At 25.0% G+C, this 22,191-nt stretch overlaps 4 protein-coding genes across 5 annotated transcripts; 1 reads left to right on the plus strand and 3 right to left on the minus strand.

The window, feature by feature from the left end:
- The first annotated feature begins 563 nt into the window (after positions 1–563).
- Positions 564–7,900, plus strand: LOC129608359 (protein takeout). The gene is made up of 4 exons (XM_055519838.1): positions 564–816; positions 6,937–7,174; positions 7,243–7,376; positions 7,454–7,900. Exons 1-4 carry the CDS (start codon positions 744–746, stop codon positions 7,756–7,758), a joined length of 750 nt encoding a protein of 249 aa, XP_055375813.1. The 5' UTR covers positions 564–743; the 3' UTR covers positions 7,759–7,900.
- A 141-nt stretch (positions 7,901–8,041) lies between these two features.
- Positions 8,042–10,034, minus strand: LOC129608360 (uncharacterized). The gene is made up of 2 exons (XM_055519839.1): positions 8,838–10,034; positions 8,042–8,745 (listed from the first exon to the last, which is right to left on the minus strand). Exons 1-2 carry the CDS (start codon positions 8,858–8,860, stop codon positions 8,460–8,462), a joined length of 309 nt encoding a protein of 102 aa, XP_055375814.1. The 5' UTR covers positions 8,861–10,034; the 3' UTR covers positions 8,042–8,459.
- Positions 10,035–10,212: 178 nt separating this feature from the next.
- On the minus strand, positions 10,213–13,333 carry LOC129608314 (clavesin-1). Of its 2 annotated transcripts, none has more exons than XM_055519763.1 (4): positions 13,197–13,333; positions 11,627–11,864; positions 10,749–11,210; positions 10,213–10,669 (listed from the first exon to the last, which is right to left on the minus strand). In XM_055519763.1, the coding sequence occupies exons 2-4, from the start codon at positions 11,858–11,860 to the stop codon at positions 10,487–10,489; spliced, it is 879 nt and encodes a 292-aa protein (XP_055375738.1). In that variant the 5' UTR covers positions 11,861–11,864; positions 13,197–13,333; the 3' UTR covers positions 10,213–10,486. The 2 variants fall into 2 exon arrangements, with proteins under 2 accessions (XP_055375738.1, XP_055375739.1); XM_055519764.1 differs by lacking the exon at positions 13,197–13,333 and adding an exon at positions 11,940–12,335.
- A 6,665-nt stretch (positions 13,334–19,998) lies between these two features.
- LOC129608539 (zinc carboxypeptidase-like) lies at positions 19,999–21,704 on the minus strand. The gene is made up of 5 exons (XM_055520111.1): positions 21,405–21,704; positions 20,947–21,331; positions 20,788–20,872; positions 20,423–20,716; positions 19,999–20,346 (listed from the first exon to the last, which is right to left on the minus strand). Exons 1-5 carry the CDS (start codon positions 21,698–21,700, stop codon positions 20,150–20,152), a joined length of 1,257 nt encoding a protein of 418 aa, XP_055376086.1. The 5' UTR covers positions 21,701–21,704; the 3' UTR covers positions 19,999–20,149.
- Positions 21,705–22,191: the final 487 nt, after the last annotated feature.

Consider the following 22,191-nt stretch of genomic DNA (forward strand, 5'->3'; position numbering starts at 1 on the left):
TCATAGTTTTCGATCAACCTTAAGTTTTATGAGATTTTGAAGCTTTCCATTAAAACAAAGTTGTTACTTGCTTCATTAAATTTAGGTTTCTGTTAGCGTCAAATCTTAAAGAAATGCAATTGAAATTAATAAGAGATAGTTACAGTTTTACTTGGTATATTGAAAAAAGGGAAGTGAAGTGAGGATCTGAAATGGTATTTCCTACCTTTTTATGAGTACCACTCATTTTTCTAAATTACGATCTTAATTTCCTATTGTACACTGATGTTAATTTTCTCTAGGGCAAAATTTGACAAGGAATTAAGATCCCAAACTTTTCACTTTCAAAATTTTCTAGTGTTGTATATAAGAAAATAAATTTTTTTTTAAATACGAATATATCTTAGATAAATCAAATTTTAAAACTGGCAGCACTGTTTGTTGAAAAATTCAACAAAAATTGAAACGGGTATGGTACTCTTTGCAAACAAAACAAAATAAAAAAAAGATAAAGCTTTCTTACAGTTTTCTTGCAGAAACTATAAAAGCGTTAATATCAGAAAAAAATCATGTTAAACGGTTTTAGATTTAATGGTGAATTATTCGCGTAAATTAAAAATTATCGGTTAAATTGAAAATTGAAATATAAGAGCATCACTCTTATTTTTTTTGTGTGTTAACTAGAAATTAAATCTACCTTTTTAATAATTAGACCATTTTTTTAAGTTAGTTAAATAATAAACAGTGCTAAGTTATTTAAAAAAATGAGATTCAGTATTGATTTTAGAATTATTATTAGTTTAGCGGCTATTTTAAATATCTGTTACGGAAAATTACGTGAGTAACAATTCAAAACATCTGAAATGTCTTTGTCTTACAACATCTTATTTATTTAATATTTACTTATTCTTGAATGAAACTAAAATGGAATAGTGAAATAATAAAGCGTTTCTTGATTTACAAGTTTTTAATAAAAGCCAAGAGGGCTTTGAAAATTGTGTTTATTCTGCTTCTTAAAATTGCAATATTTTTTTTTCTACTGTTTTTCATAGTAAATCTACTCAAATCGTACATATTTTATTAAACAAAAGAAAACAAAATTAAATATGAATTTATAGGATTTATCAAAAATAACCAATTCTGAGCTATTATTACGTTTTATTTTCATATTTTAATTAATTTGAGGTCTTAAATCAATAAATATAATCACATGTATCAAATTTTTTACGATGTGGGAAAGATTTATTGTTGTGAAAGCGATTATTACTTAAAATCTTTTACATTAAATAATATAATCTTGTTTAATACAAGGTGATCAACAGAAACTCTTAATGTAAAATGTTTATTTTTGTAGGTTTGAACAGAAGAAAAAATTAAAGTAGTCAATTCCGATAATGCCATTTACATTTTTAATTCATTCCGATATTGTCATTTACTTTTTTATAATTCATTTAGTCTATTCACTAGAGCCAATAACTAAATATATAGTAATATGTAATTTTGTATTATTATTATTATTTTATAAAGTTGTATTTTCCTTAGAGCACTATAAAATAATAAATCTTTAAATTATGTAATACGGTTACTACAACTAGAATATTAAATTTCAAAGTAGTATACTAAATTTTAACTACATTTATGTAATTTACAGCATTTTTTATTACATACAATAATAAAAGAAGAGTTTTTTGGCATAATAATTTTTTATTACCACGAAAAACTACCTTTAAAAGGTCAGATAAAGTTCTGTTGGTTTTATAGAACCGCACTATAAAAATTGATAATGGATAAAATTAAAGATAATTTTTTAAATTCAATGATCGTTTTTCCGGTTGGCAACCTTAAACTTAAATTAAGCACTTAAGAAAGTTCAAAGTGAGTTGAATTTCAATAAGCGATTTAAATATTTTCAATGTTTTTACATCATAAAAGTAAATAAAAAGCTGGTAAATGTATTCTTAAATTTTTATGACATAAAATTGTGTTAGAGTTGCTTAATTATTTCTGTTTTTTGTTTAATTTCACTTTAAAAAACTTAAAAACTGCATTTTAAATTTTTTGCACATCTAGCGGTTTTGTACGTTTTTTGTTCTTTTTTTTTTTGAAATTTTCAACATAACTACTTTGAGTTTCTTTTTTATTCTTTGTTTATATTACATTGACAAGCACATAAAAACACCTGATTGTTTTTATTAGTTTTTTCTAATTTAAACCACCTCTTCGCATAATACATTTTGTTATAAATACAATTATGAGATTAGAACCACATAAAATGTGTAAAATGGGGGCCAAATTGTCAATAAATAACTCAAGTAATGGTAATTATTACATCGGCATATTTAATTTTTATAGTAAATAATTTGTAGCTTGATAAAAATGATGTATTTGACCTATTCAGGAATAAAGTTAACACATTATTTAATATTTGACAAAATTATTATATAATTTTTAATGACGGAATGTACGTTTGATTTTATACAATTTAAGAATGAAAAATATATAGTAAATTTTTGCCATATATGTGGAAAAATTCAGAATATTAATCAAAACAATAAAAATTCTATAGAATGTAATTGAACAAAGAACCCGTTCTTGTTTTAGGTAATAGACGCAAAACCATAAATTGAATATTTTACGCGTACAAGATTTAAATTATTTTTAGCTATTTAAATTTAATTTAAAAAAAATCTAATTATAATAACTTGTAATTTTTATATAATCTTATATTATTTCATTTTCGAATTTCGGATTTGCTTCAATTTATGACTGGTTCTTATGACATAGTATCAGTTTTGTTTACAAAAATGTTTATAACCTATAGAACGTAAATTTTCTGAAAGAATTTTTTGCTTCACATTTTATATACCAGTTAATTTCTGTTTAATTCAAAACAGTTACTTTGTTACCAGAGTTCTATGTAACTATGTAATTAAAAACAAGAATTTGTACGAACACATTAATTCCATATTTAATTATAATTGTTATAAAATCAATAAATTAAAATTGTTCTTAATCTCGTAAAACCGGTTATGTAAAACTAAATTTAATTTGTTTTTATCAGTATTATCTCCAACATATTTCTAAATGTTCATACCATATTTGCAATAAAATGTATGCTCATAAATTTGAACTATATATATAATTATTATAAATAAACATAACTAAGTATCCTTCATATAATTTATTGATAGAAGTAATTATTATTAAATTAAAATTAAATTCAAATTAATTCTTTTTTTCTAATTCACTTTGACAACACAATTAATCAAAATGTTTACATAAAATTCTTATGTCAAAGGTATGGTATTGAATGGTAGAGATGGGTTAATATTATTGTATAATCAAATAGTTAATGTTTTGATGAAATTTTAGTTATTAAAAAAATTGAAAAGGATTTTGAAAATTAGTGTTGATTCTAAGCAAAGATATTAAAAATGAAGATGGTGAAAATTTTCTTAAAATTGTATATTTATGCATAAATTTATGTAAATCTTACAGTTAAAATATACATTCAATTTTTAGAATATCCAATTCTTAGAATTTGATTGCTTTCATTTTTTTTAGAACTATTTATCATACTTCAATTTAGACATTTTATTCTCAAATTAAATAAAGCACAGGCACCATGACATTAATATAAAACTTAAAGATGTATATATACGGTTGAACACGTTTTCGGGCAGAAGCTTTTCTGTTTGTATCGGAAATATAGGGAAAAATTACATCTGGGTAAAAAATGTAATCCATATAAAGGATTCTTGCTTATATAACTGTTTCAAATAAGCGTGTTCGACTGTACATATAAATTTTTTCATGCGTCATGTCCTTCAACATAAATTAAAATGTGATTTAAATATAAATACTAAAATAAATTGTATGCAACATTTTAATAACAAATTGTAAAACAGCTTTTTATTTAATCTTTTACTAATTAATATTACTTAAATAATTCAATATTTTTATACCATATATATACATATTATATTGATTAACATTTTAACTCCATACTTGACTAAATTTCAATAACTTATAAAAATTGAAAAATTTATATTCACACTTACTTGTAAATGACCTTTTTACGTTAAAAATTATTATTGTTTTTGTATTTGTTTTACTTTTAATTACTGTTAAAAACTACTTAAATAATATCAAAAATAAATTTTACTTTTATTCAAATTATTAAAAGTAACTTAATAATAACAAAGTGTATACAAATAAAAAAAGTTAATGAATACATATGAACATTCAAATATTTATTTTCACAAATTAATAGAGATGGAACCTAATTAATTGTAAATATTAATGAATAGCTTGTTAGATTTTTTGTATGAATTAAAATAGGTGGATAAATTATAAAATATTTTGAACTTTCGATATTCATTTTTGAATATTTGAATTCAATTTGGAAGAAAAACTATTCTGCTCGCAAATATTTCTGAAATAAATTTTGGATATTGCTCATTGCATGTTCCAAATGCATGCTACGCCATTATTGCCTAAAATCAGAATATTGTCTATCTAATATTTTGCAAGTTCGAAAAAAAAGAAACAAAATTAAAGGAAAACAAAAAAACTATAAAAACCAAAGCAATTTCCGATTAGATTTTCATGCAAAAATACAAATACCTATTGGTCACACACATTTGTTGTAATATTTTTCAAATGTTTCAAAAATTGTTAAACTTTATGCGAAATCAATGCTTTATAAGTTTTATTTTCTTATTATTTTAGATAATTAATTATTGCAAAACTATTTTTTTTTTCATTTTTTCATTAAAATCATCATAAATTTATTTTATTTTATAGCAAAAAAAATACAGTGAACATTTGTATTTATTTTCCTCACATTATAACTTTATTACATAATATTATATCAGATAATAAGAAATAGAAAAAAAATAAACGCCCTAGAATTTTCAAATATTGCATAAATCTTTATAATGAGAACATATATGTATATAAATTTAAGTATATTTATATTCAGCAAGAGCAACATAAGCAAAATCAACACAAGCAAAGCAAAATGAACATAAGAAATATATTATATGCAAGAAGTGAATTTCAGGTTCATCGCTTAAGTTTTTTGTGTATATTTTGTTTATGTTTTCTCATTTTTGTTATATCATCGGAAGGTAAGGAAAAAAAGCGCCCATATCACAAAGTTGTTTTATATTGAAGAGCTTTTAATAATTCAATGTATATATGTATGTGCACATAGTGTTGCAGTTGAAAAAGTGTAGAATGGAAATGGATCTAACTAGTTTCTTAAAATGCAAGACATGCATTTTTATTTTCATTCAACTTTTTTCATTTTTATTTTGTTTTCTACTTTTTTGAAGCAAATGTAAACAAAATTTTAATAAAATTTTATAAAAAAATATTTTATAATGTCCGTCTAGCAAAATTCAACAAAACTTAATTTCAAAACTTTTACACCTGTTTAACTTGAATAAATTTGCTAAAAGAGTGACATCTGAAAACATTGAAATATTAAAGATTTGTATATAAACTAAATGGCATTAATTTCGAAAATTACTTCATACTCATAAAGGTTTTACTCAGTATGCACATATATTTTTGCATAAGAATCTAAGAATTTTTGATTTGTGTTTGATCAACAATAATTTGAGTGAAATTCAAATCAGAAAAAATTTAATTATACTTCATTTACATATTAGTTTCCTGTAGGAACTTTAATTAGACTTTAAAAGTACGTTCATTTCTGAATTTCTAAAAACAAAGAAAAATATTTTTATTAAATTTAATGCCTAATTTCAAATTACAATTTAATATTTAAATGACATGTTTGTCAATTTTGGTATAAAAATCACATTTTAACGTATATAAAATATGTATAAGGTTTACCTTCACCTGATATAATTTTCTTTAAGTTTTTAACACGTACTCGTACATTCAATTTATATTTAATTTAATATTTTATAATTCTTTATATGTGTATTTATTTGAATATACAAATAAATTTATTTATGTATGTCAAATACAATTGGTATATACTATTTCTGTAGAATTATTGCAATATCAAGTAGATATATACATGTTATAATATCTATAAAGTAGATATTGTCATGTCAGAAACACTAATGTGTTCATATTGTTATGCGGCACTGTACACATTTTAATTTTATATGCTTACGAAATATTCGAAAAAATCATCGAATTTGCTACTATTCTAAATAATTTACACTCTTGTCTGCTTTACATTACTTTATTGATTTTATTGGAAAATGTATTCTATTTATAAAATGATTTTAAATTATAAAAATGTATCACAAACCTATCATATGACATTTTATACTTGACAGTCTCCATATATTCTCCATATATTCAACAGAGATTTTTATTTACAGTGATTTTTGCATATAAATTTATTCTGGAAATCATATGTAGACTTGTTAAATTATATATTCTATATGTTTTATCAGAATTATTATAGATCAATAAAAAACTTGTTTTTGCTATGAAACAGTAGAGTGGTTAATAATTTTATTATTTTTGTAGCAGATGGTAAGCCTAAATTTTGAAATTTGCTTATTTTTTTTGAAATTACATACTTCTAAAGTCAAAGTCAAATTTTTGGCATATATTTTGTATATTGACTGATATATAGTTGAAATTTCAAATTAAAATTCAAGCCAAATACCTTAACGCGCTTTTTTTATTGATTATGAGTTGTGTAAAGAATACTAAACAAGTATTACCAACAAGAATTTTTAGAAAAATAAAGAAAAATTTAAAAAATATAATTGAATTTTTAAAAATTTCAATAAGTTTAGCTCTAAGGAGACAAATCGAACTTCATTTGTCCGTCTTAAGATTCACTAGAAATATTTTCACTGCTATTTAGCATAAACTAATCAAATATAAAATTATATATTAAAAAAGTCAGTATTAGAATGCCTTATCACATTTTGAACAAATTTATATTTTTTTTCACAGCTTCGTCGATACCAACATGTAAAAAAACAGAACCCAAAATTAATGAGTGTATTACAAATGCAGTTTACGCAGTAAGACCCAAATTAATTACAGGTGATTTGGGCGAAGGATTTTTAACACCACCATTAGAGCCACTAGAATTAGATAATATTTCAATGGGACGTGGGGCTGGTTTTCAGGCCGTTTTTTCCGATTTATTAGTAAATGGTGGAAGTAATTTTCAAATTGAAAAACTTCAGTAAGAATAATTAAATTTTTTGCAACTATCTAATCATAGTAATTATTTTTTTATTATTTTTATTCTAGATCGAATATAACTTCCTTGAATTTTGCATTACAAATTTTATTACCAAACATTGATTTTGTTGGGAAATATTCATTAAGAATAAAAATACTTTTAATCGATGTCAATGGGAAAGGTGACATGAAAGGTTCCTTTAGTAAGTTAATGATTTTCATATAAGAAAAGCAATTTTTTATTAGATATTAAAAAATAATAATTTAATTTTATATATAGGTAATGCACGCGGTATTGTCAAATTACGTGGTTCAACTTATGAAAAAGATGGTGCTACTTATGTTCGTTTTGATAAATTAACAATTAAAATATCAATTAAGGATATGAAATTACAATTAGACAATTTATTTAATGGTGATAAAGTTTTAGGTGAAGTAGGAAATCAAGTTATAAATAATAATCAGGATTTATATTTATCTGAAATCATACCAGGATTAGAAAAAAGTTTAGCTAAGAAATTTTTAGATATTGCAAATGATATAACAAAACATGCCACATACGATGAAATGTTTCCACCAAATTAAATTAAATAATTTTTAGCATAAGTTAATTAAAGTTGTATATATTATGCTTGTATATTTATATCGAGGTTAATTATTTTACATATTGTGTTTAAATTACAATCAAAAGTTTGTGTTATGAATAAATAATTATATTTGTGAAAAAATCATTTGCATAAATGTAAAAATTTTTTTTTTATATTATTTATAATACATATACAGCAATCAGAGATCAGAGTGGTTCGGTTTTCAAAATAATTTCACTGATTTCACTCAAATTATGTTATAAAAATTTTGCCTATCTATTGGAGAATATTTTGATGTTGTTTTTCATTACAAAATTTTGCATAAAGTTTGGATTACATTGTAAAAGCTTTCAGAAACTCTATATGTTATAAATTTGTTTTTGCGTTACCAGTACTGCCAGTAGGTTAATAATGTGAACTCAGTAATGATTGTATGCACTCGTAAAATATCAAGAACAAACTCATTAAAACTGTATGACTAACAGATTTCGAGTGAAACAAGTATAGGCAAGATAATTTAGAAAAACACCCTTAGAAACTCTATGTAGTTAAATGTGATACAAAAAAAAAATATTTCAAAAAATTTATAATATTGAGCTTTCTCTTAAATTTTATTCTATTTCGGAAAACTAAACAAATTTTTATTTAGAAACAAATTTTTAAACAAATTTTTTATTTTATTTTTCATGTTTTTAATTTTTATTTTGTTTTATTATCACTTTTATTACGAATTGATTTCCAAATTGGCAATAATTTTTGTATAATCCAATAGCAATAGTTATATGGCATTGCACCAAAATACCACACAATTCTAAAAATTAAATTACTAAAATATGTCATAATATTATTTGGATGTAGAATTTCCCGAAAATGAAATGGTGGTCCAACTGATAAATTGTCAGACATCTCAAGTAAACTATCTTTAATGTTAGTTAAACAAGCACATAGTGTAAAGATGACAAACCTGGCAACATCTTTAATAAACCTTAAATGTATTTTGAAAACAATAATTGACTTATCATTAGGTTTAAATATATTATAGTAATGAGCTATTAAACTTTTTTTTATTTAACTTACTCAATTACGTCTTTGATAACCATTATAATATAAATACTCAAAACGTTGTCTCTATACTTAGAATATAATAGTAAAAAGAGTTAATTCTACAAAATTATTTTTATATTTTGATTAAGCAGCCTGGATTAAAATAGCTTGAACAAAGTTCAATTTTTCGCGATAAGTTACCGCGTAAAATTTCGATAAAAATTTGATTAAATATAATTATTAAATATATTAAATTATTAAAAATTAATTAACATTTTAAGAACGTTTTCTATACTAATAAGAACTAAAAATATTATTAGTTACCGGCAGCTCGTATTATGTTATTTACTTATGAAGCGATCTACTGGCAATAATATGCGAAAAAGAATTTTATTATTCCATTTGTTATCTTCTTAATGAATGTTGAAATAAGAAAAAAAATGTTTTTTGATAACAATTTTTTTTTATTCAAAGTAATTTTTAAATGAACGAACTAATAGATTTAATTTATACTCTAACATGTTCTAATTTTTTATACTCTGAGAACCGATATGACCATTAATTTAAAGAAATTGTTCGTTTGCAGATTAAATGTATATATAGGATGCTTTTAATTCTGAGATACCTTTTATAAACAAAACTGTTGTGGAGGAAAGTTGCAACCATAAATGAATACATGGTACACGTCTACACGAATTGAAATATTCTACTCGAACAAATTTAAATAAATGTGAATTTTTTTGGAAAATTAATACATGCTCAATAATTTACAATTTTAGAGCAAAATAAATATTGATAAAAAAAAGCTAATTTTTTTAATCTACCCAACATAATCTAAGGAGCAGATTGAAACTAAAGTAATTTTAAATGAATGAACTAAAAATAAAAGAGCAATGCCTCCAGATGTTAAACTCAATTTTTATTTATTGTACTTTAAATTATTTTTAAAAAAGAGAATTTTGTTGTTGCAGATTTTATAAACAAAGAAGTTTTTTACTCAATACTTTGTAAATAACCAGGTGAAATACTATATGGGTGGATATGTATGCAACCATAACGTTCTATAATTGCAGATATACGAATAATGAATGCTCATAATTAATTCTTAGGCATAATGTAATATTTAAGGATAACCTTCTATATATTATGATTATTCAGATAAAAGGTTCTTGTTCTATATATAGCCTATATATATCTTAATTATATGCTTTATTATTAGTGTTTTGTAGATATTGCTAAAATTAATTTATAATTTTGATTTTAAACTTATTGAATTTTTGTTTTAATTTCATTGAAAGTGAAGTATTAAACCTTCTTCAATATTTTTTTTTTCTATATTAAATTTAAAAAAACAAATTTTACTTGAAAAACTTAAAATCTATTAAAAATAAAATAAATTTTAAATGAATTTACTTTTTAATATTTGATTTATTTTTGTGTTTAATTTACAATTAATTTTATAGCAATTTTCTTATTAATTTTATGTGAAAATATAATTTCTATGTATATATTATGCCTACTCACATTATAGTGTTATTCTAAAATGCACAATTAATTAATGTTAACAAAACTAATATTAACGAAAAAAATAATATATATTTATATAAAACTTAGTATTATCAGATCAGTTGAGTTTTATTTAATTTGTCTATATATATCAAAAAAAGAAATTGATAAATTTTCTACCATTTAGCAAAACCAAATTCTCCCCATTGTCTAACAAAATCTTCATACTTTTCAATTACTGGATACCAATCATTACCACCATAATTGATTGCTGGTAATGTACCACCATAATTTTCAGGTAAATAAGCTGGATCTAAATATTCATGTAAAGTTTTCATATTACCGCCATGGAACCAAATCTACAAAAGATTTTAAAAGAAAATCAATTATTTATAAAACTAAAACAAATTTTATTTTTTGAATTTCTAAAATATTTACTCTTTTTCCAAGTTTTTCACGAATAAAAGGTTTAAATAATGGCCAAACCATTTTAAAAATAAATGGTTGTTTAACAATATGAACTTCTTTCATACGAATAGGCATTGCATCTTGTATAAATGTTAATAAACGTTTTGAAAATGATGGTGTTAATGATTTCACTTGACTCATTCCTAAACCATCAAAATCCATAATAACAACAACACCACGACACTGTGTTTCTGGTTCTAATTGTGCAGCAATATGAATCAAATAAAATAATCTAAACATTTGATCAGATGATACTGCACTTGGATTCCATAATTTTCCTACGTTAACAATTAGTATACGTCTACCTTTGTGATCACAATTTTTCAAAACATTAACAACTTGATGATTACAAAATGCATCCTTTTCCATTTCAGGCATTAATCCTCTAACTAAAGCAGCATTTTCTTTACGAAATTCAGCAGTGGAACGCATCTAAAAATGTTTTACAAAAACATAATGAAGTTTATTAGTCATGGAGCGCATATAAATATTTACATATTATATGTGTGTACTTATATTATGTACTGTTATTATTTCCATTTTCTATAAGATTCAAAACCTTAATAAGATTAAAAAATAAATTGAATTTATTTTAATTGCATCTTCATAAAGTAAAATACGATTATGAACTTAGAATATTTGTTATCTTTTCAGTTTTAAAAGGTGATATTTAAGTTCAATTTTTTATTTAAAACTAAAAATTATCAAACTACTTGGAAGATGTTCCCAATATAAAAATTTAATTTACTTTTATGAAAAATTTAAAATTATAAAAGCTGTTTAGTTATTTTTTCTTTAACGAAAAATTAAAAAAAAAAATTCCTATTGTTTTTGTGATTCAAATATACCTTTTCTATAGCACTTTTTGGATAAAAATGACATGCTCTTAACCAAATTGTTAAAAATTCATCATCATCTCTATAATGAAGATCTGTGGCTTCATGTAATAATTGCCGTAATTCCTCAATAGCAGCTTGTTTCACTTCTGGTGTCTCACGCAATTCATTTTTTGCTAATTCCACTGTTTCTGGTCTTAAATAACCGATACGTAGATTAAAACATTCTTCGCTATTTTCTGACATTTTTCTGTGTAAACGAAAAATTATAATTAAAACTAAATTTTATCAATTCGTTAACGAAAAATTTTTATTAGATTATCACCATATAAAATTAGTACGAACGGACATTTCATAGAATTTCTAATGTCCTAATTACACTCTTGCATGTAGGTCAGTTTATCGAATTAAAAATAATTTCAAATTATACACATGTATTCATGCAAATATTATGTAAAAACAAAATTATAATGTTACTAAAACTAGATTTAAGAACAACAGGACCATCTTATTTTAAAATTGAATTCAATTTTCAATCGAACTTATTTTAATAATCTTGCTTGCAAATGCGTTCTTGTTATGGTACAAGTACTAAAAAACAAGTAGTTAATTGTTGCTTCAATTTTTTGTAATTACATATATGTTGCCATCTGGGGTTCAATTTAACAAACCACAGAAAACAAAAATTTAAAGGCAACCTTTGTAGTCGTTTAATCTCAAATCTATAATCTTATCTCTTTTAATTTAATAATTCTAAAGAGTGCATAAAACAACAAAATATTTTAAAAATTTAGAATTTTTTGTTTTTCGGAAGGTCAATTTAATTTTTTATTAAATATAGTGTATTTATGAACACTTAATTATATAACTTGTATAATAAACATTATTGGTTATTTTGATACATATTATATAATATTGTGTTCAACATACTAAATTTTTTAATTTATTTTAGCCTTATGTCAAAATATAGATTATTGATAAAGTATGTCACAAAACGTATGTATGCTAAAATAGTTATTGTAGATGATCTGAACATTTACAAAGATGTAATTCTAGATTCAATTTCTTATAATGTGTAGGTGTGACATAGCAATTATTTTTGTGTAAAATTTTTTTTTCAAAATTGTTCACAAATAACAAAATATAGTTTTTAACAACATCGTCCCTCTGTGAGGCTCAATAATAAAAATATGATTGAGCGCTAACCGTACTTACAACAACAAAATTTTCAAAAAAATGAAGCAACAAGAAATACTTAATAAAAATAACTGCTATACATTGAATATATAATTAATGTTTAAATTTGTGAAGCTTCTGCTTTTGTTTGGGTTTTAGTACTCAGAATTCTTTGAAAAAATTAAAATATTATACACATAAGTTTTATAAAACACAAAATGGTCACATTTTAAATTTTTTTACAAAGTTTTTAAATTTTTAATATTTTATAATTTAACAAATACTTTGTTTGTTTATTAACATTGCTTTTTGCGGTGTGTAACTGTAATTTTTTTTGGAAAGGGCGGTAATTAAGTGTATTACAATATTTAATAACTTGTTATATTATTAATGAAAATTTATTAACCTTTTTTTATAATTTTGATAACGAGTATTCCAAAATGATATTATTTATATTTTATTTTATTAATAAATTTAATTTTTTTACTTGTAACTGTTTTCGAATTTCAGAAAGAACTTTCTAAGAAGACGACTACAATTTAAATGAATAATTTTCTTATTAAACACTCTGATTATACTTAATAAATAATAATTTATATAAATAAGAAATATTCATTATTATATTTAAATATGCGTACATACAATATATACTGTATATAACAATAAATATAACAATAATGATAAGGTTTTTACAATTATATTGTTGGGTTATTATTCTAAAGTACAACTAAAGTACCCATATATTGCAAACAAATTTTTTTTAATCGATTAAAAAGAAAAAGTAAATAATAAAAACAATGTCGAAAAATTATAATTTTTTTTTCAGATAATGAAACTTGACTTGGACACATAATATACTCATAATAATCAGTTATATATACAGACATATGAGTATGACAAAAAACAATAGAAAGAGAGAAGTATATACAAATAGAATATCTGTAGTCGAAATTCTTACTCATTTGAAATTTGTACATAAATTCTTGATCACTATTACTATACAATTTTAAAATCATGATCAAAATGCAATCGTCAAGTCGACGTGTTATAATGGTAAATTTTTTAAAAACACATTATTGTTAGTCTTGCCAACTTTAAGATCAAAAGTTCTTTTGTTGAACTTGTTCATTTAACGATTTAGTTTAAAACTTTTAGAGTCATCATTGTTAAAGCATCACGTATTACGTATTTGACATTTGTATTGTTACGTCCCATTTGCAAAATTCAAATTATGTACATATGTATGTATGTTCACATTTTCGCATTGAAGAAAGAGAATTTACTTAATCGCACAAAAATCCATATGTTTGATTCTAATCTTGAAAACAGAGAAAATAAAACTGAATTATTTTCAGTTTAAAACGTTCATTATATTTTTATTTTAATAATCAAAATCTTTATTCCCAAAACAAAGTTTTAAGATGTTACAAACGCAAAACTGAATTTGGAATTTTAATTTTTTTTAAACAAAAAATTCTTTTTAATGCTGATTTAATTTCTCTTATCAATACTACATTTTTTTGGTACATTATTTTAAAACAAAGATCACAACTTTGCTTCTTAGGTTTTGAAAATGTTCTAAATACCAAATGGCAGTGTGTCCTTTCATTCATCAAATATAGGAAAAAAACGAGAAAAAAAGTAGAGTTGACTTTGTCAACTCTGTGATACCCGTACGAATTTGTTGTCCTATGTGCGAATAACTAATGTGCCATAACTAACTATGGGGCAGACTATGACCTTAAATTATACTGGTTATCATACCATATTAATTTATGCAAAATTTCAGTACTATGTGTTTTTCAAAATACTGGTTGTGCCAAACTACTATTGAAGTTGTATGGCAGCTACCAGAAAGAGCCAAGAAATTTTAGCGAATTTTATCAAGCACATCGGCCCTACTAATATATTCATTTGTTGGAAATCTCAATATCACAGCTTTTATAGTTTCTGAGATATAGCCAAATAACTTTTGAAGTTGTATGGCAGGTACCAGAAGGAGCCAAGTAATTTTAACAACTTTTATGAGACACATTGGCCCTACTAATATATTCGTTCGTGTGAAATTTCAATACCATAGTTTTAATAGTTTATGAAATATAGTCAAATAACTTTTGAAGTTGTATAGCAGGTACCAGAAGGAGCCAAGCAATTTCAACGACTTTTATGACACACATTGGTCCTATTAATATATTCGTTTGTGTGAAATTTCAATACCATAGCTTTAATAGTTTCTGAAATATAGTCAAATAACTTTTGAAGTTGTATGGCAGGTACCAGAAGGAGCCAAGTGATTTCAACGACTTTTATGAGACACATTGGCCCTATTAATATATTCGTTTGTGTAAAATTTCAATACCACAACTTTTATAGTTTCTGAGATATAGCCAAATAAATTTTGAAGTTGTATGGCAGCTACCCGAAGCGGTACCCCGATCACGTCCAATTTAAATAGGGTTCTGGCACTTACTACAATAAATCATTTGTGAAAATTTGGTGAACTTAGCTCAATTAGTTTTTGAGTTATCGTTCGGACGGACGGACGGACGGACGGACAGACAAAGCTAAATCAACTCAGAATTTGACGCTGATCAAAAACATACACTTGAGTCTATATCTAACACCGTTATTTCTTAGCGTTACAAACGGTAAGGCAAATTTAGTATACCCTTCGAACATACGTTCGTACGGGTATAATTAAACACTAAATAAATGTTGCTGAATGAATTATGCTTTATCTTATATTATATAACGTGAAGTTAATAAAATAGTACGATTAGTTCAATCTTACCAGATTATATAATTTAATGCTATACATTTGCATAAGTAAAATTTGTTAGTTATAGGTGTACTAATTTTTTTTAAATATTTCAAGATGTTAAGGCAATTTAGCATACGATAATATTTTTAAATTAATAATCTCTAATTATTTAGTTTGTTTTCCCATCAAAATTCCTTGAGTAAAATTTCTAATATTTAAATTGCCTGGGAATATACAAAGATCCTGATAGAATTTACAAATATGTACATACATACATTCATCTTCAGTAAATAATTATCTCATCTAGACACAAAATAATATAAATCTTGAGAAATTAAAAATATGGAAGGAAAATTTATTTTTCTAGAGGTTTACGTTAAAAACTATAAATTACCAAAAAACGAGAAAAAAATAGAGTTGACTTTGTCAACTCTGAGATACCCGTACGAATTTGTTATCCTATGTGCGAATAACTAATGTGCCATAACTAACTATGGGGCAGACTATGACTTTAAATTATACTGGTTATCATACCATATTAATTTATGCAAAATTTCAGTACTATGTGTTATTCAAAATACTGGTTGTGCCAAACTACTATTGATGTTGTTTGGCAGCTACCAGAAAGAGCCAAGAAATTTTAGTGAATTTTATCAAGCACATCGGCCCTACTAATATACTTACTTGTGTGAAATCTCAATATCACAGCTTTTATAGTTTCTGACATATAGTCAAATAACTTTTGAAGTTGTATGGCAGGTACCAGAAGAAGCCAAGTAATTTCAACGACTTTTATGAGACACATTGGCCCTACTAATATATTCGTTTGTGTGAAATTTCAATACCATAGCTTTAATAGTTTCTGAAATATAGTCAAACAACTTTTGAAGCTGTATGGCAGGTACCAGAAGGAGCCAAGTAATTTCAACGACTTTTATGGGGCATATTGGCCCTACTAATATATTCGTTTGTGTAAAATTTCAATACCATAACTTTTATAGTTTCTGAGATATAGCCAAATAAAGTTTGAAGTTGTATGGCAGCTACCCGAACCGGTACTCCGATCATGTCCAATTTAAATAGGGTTCTGGCACTTACTACAATAAATCATTTGTGAAAATTTGGTGAACTTAGCTCAATTAGTTTTTGAGTTATCGTTCGGACGGACGGATGGACGGACGGACGGACGGACGGACGGACGGACGGACGGACGGACGGACGGACGGACGGACGGACAGACAAAGCTAAATCAACTCAGAATTTGACGCTGATCAAAAACATACACTTGAGTCTATATCTAACACCGTTATTTCTTAGCGTTACAAACGGTAAGGCAAATTTAGTATACCCTTCGAACATACGTTCGTACGGGTATAAAAACTTAGATTTGTACACGTTAGTGTGAAATGATGCTGAAGTCGGGAAGAAACTGTTGTTATCAATAAAAATAAAATCATAAACATACTAAACTTACATATTAAAATTCAAATTGGGATTATTTTAATTTTAGAAATTTGAACATTTGTATTCACTTCGAAAATAGAATCAGGAGTATAAAGTCTAACTTAATAAAGTTGATAATTAATTTTTTTTCCCAGTTATGCTTGAAAATTTGTGTTTTAGGGTTTTTACATTGAAAGTAACTCACGTACCAGTAACTCATGCTAAGAAGAACTTAATCACGTTTTAGAATTTAACAAGGCATTTTATTAGAATTTGTTCTACATGTATGTCATACACGTATTAGTAACTTATATGTGATACATATAAGAAATTAAAAGTGTTTCAAACAAAGAATTATAAAATTTTATCGAATTATAACATTTAATATGTATACTTAGAATTATGTTTTTAAAAAATTCGAAACCACAAATTACAAATTTGCGAAATTATAAATTCTTTAAAATTTACTTCCTACATTAATTTATTGTCGTCTATAAATGGCGAAATTGTTAAGTTTTTAGAGTAAAAGTTTTTATATACTATTTAGAAACCATAGCATAATATATTAAACATGAAAGCATGTGATTTATCGTTTTTCCATTTAATTGTATCGCACGTTTCGGTTCACTATGGTAGTACGAAGTGTGAAAAATTAAAAATGGACCTTTTGTAAGGGCAATAGAATTTTGTAATCAAAATTAGTTTAGCCAAAAACTAGATGTAGAAGTTCCTAAATAGACTACAGGCCGAAAAAAATATGAAAAAAATGTATTTACAATTGAGTTTTAAAAACTCGGAATGTAAAATTTAGCGACCATATCCGTTTCCGCATATGTAATGAGTTCAGTAAAAAACATAAAACCAGAGACAATAAGATAATTTCATGGGTAACATGAATAAATGGTAAGTAAGAGTGGACAACTTTTGTGATAATTCTCTTGGCGGTACATAATCTTTCGTTCTATAATTAAATTAATAATGAAATTTCAAAAGTCAATACTGTAATACTGGGAAATTCATTTTACTGTATTATATTCTAATCGTATTTGAACAAAGTTCAAACTCTTATCTTTCATTTAATGAGTTAATTTTTGACGAAAAGAAAAAGAAAAATTAAAAATTGAAAATTATGAAAAAATCTATTGGACACAATGTGTACGTAAGGTTTATTATAAATTTAAAAAAAAATGTTATGTATGTATGTATTAAGTAGAAACCCTTCAAAAAAGTTCATATCAGAACAGTATTAAATACAATTTCATAAAAATTTACAAATCATTAAGATAAAGGCCTTTTTTTTTTTTTTTTTTTTTTTACACAATTTTTTTTTTAAAGACAATAAAAAATTTACAAAATGAGTATAGTGTATATACACAAATATGCACTATGTATAGCAATTATGTATATGCACTAGCATTATTGCATATATGTGTACGTAAATTTTATTTTTTATATTAAAAATTTAAAAAAAAAGTTCAATGTGCGTGCAATCAGTAATCAATTTTATAATAGATTATCTATGTACTATAAACGTACAGTTTATAATAGTTTATAGGAAAAAATTTAAAATTCTTTTTAATTAATGTTATTTTAATACCATAAAGTGTATAATACGAAAATCGAATGACATAGTAAGGCCTCTGTACAAAAAGTTTGTGAAAAAATATTTCGACTCATTTCGGACAATATGTAAAATTTCGACAATAGGCTTTCCATTTTTTTGTAAACCTTTTGTACTCCGCGTACTCTATTGTGAGCCATTACTTTTACTTCTGGCCATGTAATACCGGCAACCCTTATTTCATTACGAACTGTTCTCCGCCATGTATTTTTGGGGCACCCAACACTTCTTCTCGCTTGCGCGTTCCTGTCCAGTGCCTGTCTGGCTATCGTTTTGGGATGGTCGCCTAATTGATATTGTAATTTATTCTTGGCTAGTTAGTGCCCACAGGTCATTATTGCTTATTCTTTGAATGAAAAAAATCCCTTAAAAAAATTTATTTTTTTAAAATTTCTTTCATTTGAATCAATATTATCTCGATTATGAAAAATGACAATGACTAAATTATATTTGAAATTTGAGCCAACTTTATACATTGATTACAAAATCAAGTAAACATTTAGTAAAACTCCTGGAAACCGCACTACAATTTAATAATAAACATACGAGTATATTCGTACACACTTGTACATAATATAAATTGAAAACAAAAAAAAGTAAGACACAATATTTGCACATATTGCGTTATTAATCAATTATATGAACTTTAAACCTTCGCTAAAAAATTTTGATATAGAAATCATAATAACAAATTTTATCGGGCTGATTACAATTCGTCATCGAAAATAATTTACAAGTTTACGATACAATGAACATTGTACTTGTAAATTAAAATTACTAATGAAATCCACTGATAATATTTTATTCATACAATTACAGTATAAGTGCTAACAACACATATTTTACCGTAATAATGCCGGAGAATACAAAGAATGTAAATTAAATTTTCAAAATTTAATTACTTTGATTAATCGTCAAATTTCTACAGAGAAAAGGGCTATTACTTTTACGTGACAACCACTCCCGCATAGAATTTTATCCTACAGAATTTAATCATTTCAAAGGTATTTAAATTATTTAAAGGTGCACAAATCAAAAAACCAAACTCAAATAATTTATAAATTAATTTTAATTGTGAAAACCAATAAAATATGTCAGTTAATATATAAATTTTTGAGCTTGATTTCCCATTTTGGAATATCTTCAATAAATTCTATATTTAATTCAGCAATTAGCCACATATAGCTAAAACGATTGTCACGGTTATTTATTATTGATTTTACAAAGCGTGAGTTACATAACTACAAGCCAATCAATAGCCCATAGTGCAAAAACCAAATGTTTGGCAAAAATAACACTTAACTTTTAATTTAATAACCATATTTAATCATAATTTTCACTTTCATTGAAATGCAGTCATAAATTTACTTGAAGACTAGGACAGATACATATTTTGTTAAGATGATTTGAAGTTAAGCTAAAATCATTAAATGTTAAAAAATTCAATTCAAAAGTTTATGAAATTGTTTTTTTAATAAATTTGAAACTATTTCAATTTAACACATTGGTCTTTCAATTCTTTCATTTCCGCATTTTACAAAGAAAATTGCCCTTTTGGAACTGAATTTATCATTCCTACTAGTCCTTCCAACACCTCCCGAGCAGTTGGGATTATTTGATCTGGTGGTAATATAAATCCAAATTTTCCAGTATCTCTTAATTCTATTGTGAATGTGAAGGGAATTTTTTGAACACCGTATGCCCATTCTTTACTCGATCCCGAGACGGCATCTTAAAGTATTTTTATGTTTAAATTTACTTTTCATGTACTTTAAATTCATTAGCATTTTCAAATTTGCATACTTACATAATACAACTGAACTAGCTCCATAACGATAGTTTGAGTTATAAAGTCTCCGAGCAGCATTTGCAAAACCAGAACCAACTTTCAACATGTCATCGTAATTGGGTGGAAACTCTTTATTTGTATGACCCCATGGTGTTAAAGCTAATTGTCCAAATGAATGAAATGAAATGTATATTTTTATTTTATTTTTTGGAATCGTTTCAAAATATTTTGTAATGGCTTGTATTTCAGGTTCAGATTCAGGAAAAGGTCCTGCATAAGTGTTACTACAAGGATTTGATGAAGCACCAGCCTCTAAAAATAAAACAGTAAGATTTTTTCCCATTAATAATTTTGTTCAATAAAGACTAAGAAATTATAATTACCCATCCAAAGAAAATCATAATTACGATTTAAATCAGCTCCAACACAATTTCCGTGTGGTTGTCTTGTTTTACGCCACATTCGATCCTATATAAAACATACAATTTTACATTTAATAAAATTGCGATTTCTCTTAATTGTATTTGAATTTTCTATTTTACCGTTGTATGAGTGTAAACTAAGCCATCAGGATTTAGAACTGGTACAAAATACCAATCAATATTTTCAGCAATTAATCGAACAGTACCGTTTTTCGATGTTAATAACTCATTAATTATCCATGTTGCTGTAGCACTAGATATCCATTCTCGAGCATGCATATTCGCTTCAATAAATATTCCAGGATTACCTTCTTTATGAGAAATTTTTAAAGCTCTGATCGGCCTTCTCTCATATGAATGACCGGGTAAATCGAAAACGGTTACAATATCCGGATATTGATTTGTTAATTCATCTACCCATTCATAAATTTCATCTAAAGGATGATAGTTTGTCCATTCTAATCCTGATTTTGTTAAGGAACTGGGTGATGTATCTTCGATAAGTCTTTAATATGAGATAAAAAAAAGGGGGAAAAGTTAAGTTCACAATACCTTTCTTAAAGTACTTACATAATTACTTTTGAACATCTGAAACGGTTTCTTCTATATCGATTTCATTTGTTTTCATTAAGTCTTTGAATTCTTCTAGTTGTTCGGGACTTATTAAAACTGTTGAAAAATCATCAATGCTAATTGGCTCTTTCCAAAAATCAAATTTATCCTCAAATTTTTTTAAAAATTCAAGGCTTCTTTCATTTTTCGAAATTACCTTAAAAAGACGATAATTATCATATCGTATTTTTTCAGTAGCCGTAACTGTAATAAAAAAAACAGTTAGAACGGGTATAAATAGAGCAAAAATTTTTAAATTCATTTTGATGTTTAACAGAACGTAAGCAAAAGTGATATGATATAAAACAAATCCAAAATGTTGTGACATTAAAATAAAAAATAAAATAAAAAATTTTTTATCAAAGTTGATTATTTATTGAAAAGTATTTCAGCCCAAACACGATAATCTTAAGTGTTTTATTTTACAAAATAACTTCAACAATTTTAAATGAAATAAAAAATATCAACCACTTAAAACTTTTGGATTTTTTTAAAATTGAAGATTGGTAGGGTCGATCGATAATTTTCCCTTCTTGCTTTTTAATTCTTTCAGCATCAATAATTTTTGAAATTATTCGATGACGAATGGTTGTTGAAAAGCATATGTCCAATAGAATTTTTAAAATAAACGGAATATTTTTTATTATGTATTAAATACCATAGCCTCCTAATAGCATGCAATAAATAACTATTCTCAGTTAGAAAAGTACTCCTCCTGTACATATGTTTTTTTTTTTTGTTTAACTGAAAAGA

The sequence above is a fragment of the Condylostylus longicornis genome, unplaced genomic scaffold (assembly GCF_029603195.1).
Source record: "Condylostylus longicornis isolate FDR11 unplaced genomic scaffold, ASM2960319v2 ptg000031l, whole genome shotgun sequence".
NCBI classification, from domain to species: Eukaryota; Metazoa; Arthropoda; class Insecta; order Diptera; family Dolichopodidae; genus Condylostylus; species Condylostylus longicornis.

Coding starts and splice junctions, on each gene's coding strand:
- LOC129608360 (XM_055519839.1), bottom strand. CDS start 8,860: ATGGTTATCAAAGACGTAATTGA. Junction 8,746..8,837: donor GTTATCAAAGACGTAATTGA/GTAAGTTAAATA, acceptor AATACATTTAAG/GTTTATTAAAGATGTTGCCA.
- LOC129608539 (XM_055520111.1), bottom strand. CDS start 21,700: ATGAATTTAAAAATTTTTGCTCTATTTATACCCGTTCTAACTGTTTTT. Junction 20,873..20,946: donor TAGTTTACACTCATACAACG/GTAAAATAGAAA, acceptor TGTTTTATATAG/GATCGAATGTGGCGTAAAAC. Junction 20,717..20,787: donor TTATGATTTTCTTTGGATGG/GTAATTATAATT, acceptor TTTTATTTTTAG/AGGCTGGTGCTTCATCAAAT.
- LOC129608314 (XM_055519763.1), bottom strand. CDS start 11,860: ATGTCAGAAAATAGCGAAGAATGTTTTAATCTACGTATCGGTTATTTA. Junction 11,211..11,626: donor CAAAAAGTGCTATAGAAAAG/GTATATTTGAAT, acceptor AAACATTTTTAG/ATGCGTTCCACTGCTGAATT. Junction 10,670..10,748: donor GTGAAAAACTTGGAAAAAGA/GTAAATATTTTA, acceptor AATCTTTTGTAG/ATTTGGTTCCATGGCGGTAA.
- LOC129608359 (XM_055519838.1), top strand. CDS start 744: ATGAGATTCAGTATTGATTTTAGAATTATTATTAGTTTAGCGGCTATT. Junction 817..6,936: donor TATCTGTTACGGAAAATTAC/GTGAGTAACAAT, acceptor TTTTTTTCACAG/CTTCGTCGATACCAACATGT. Junction 7,377..7,453: donor TGACATGAAAGGTTCCTTTA/GTAAGTTAATGA, acceptor TTTTATATATAG/GTAATGCACGCGGTATTGTC.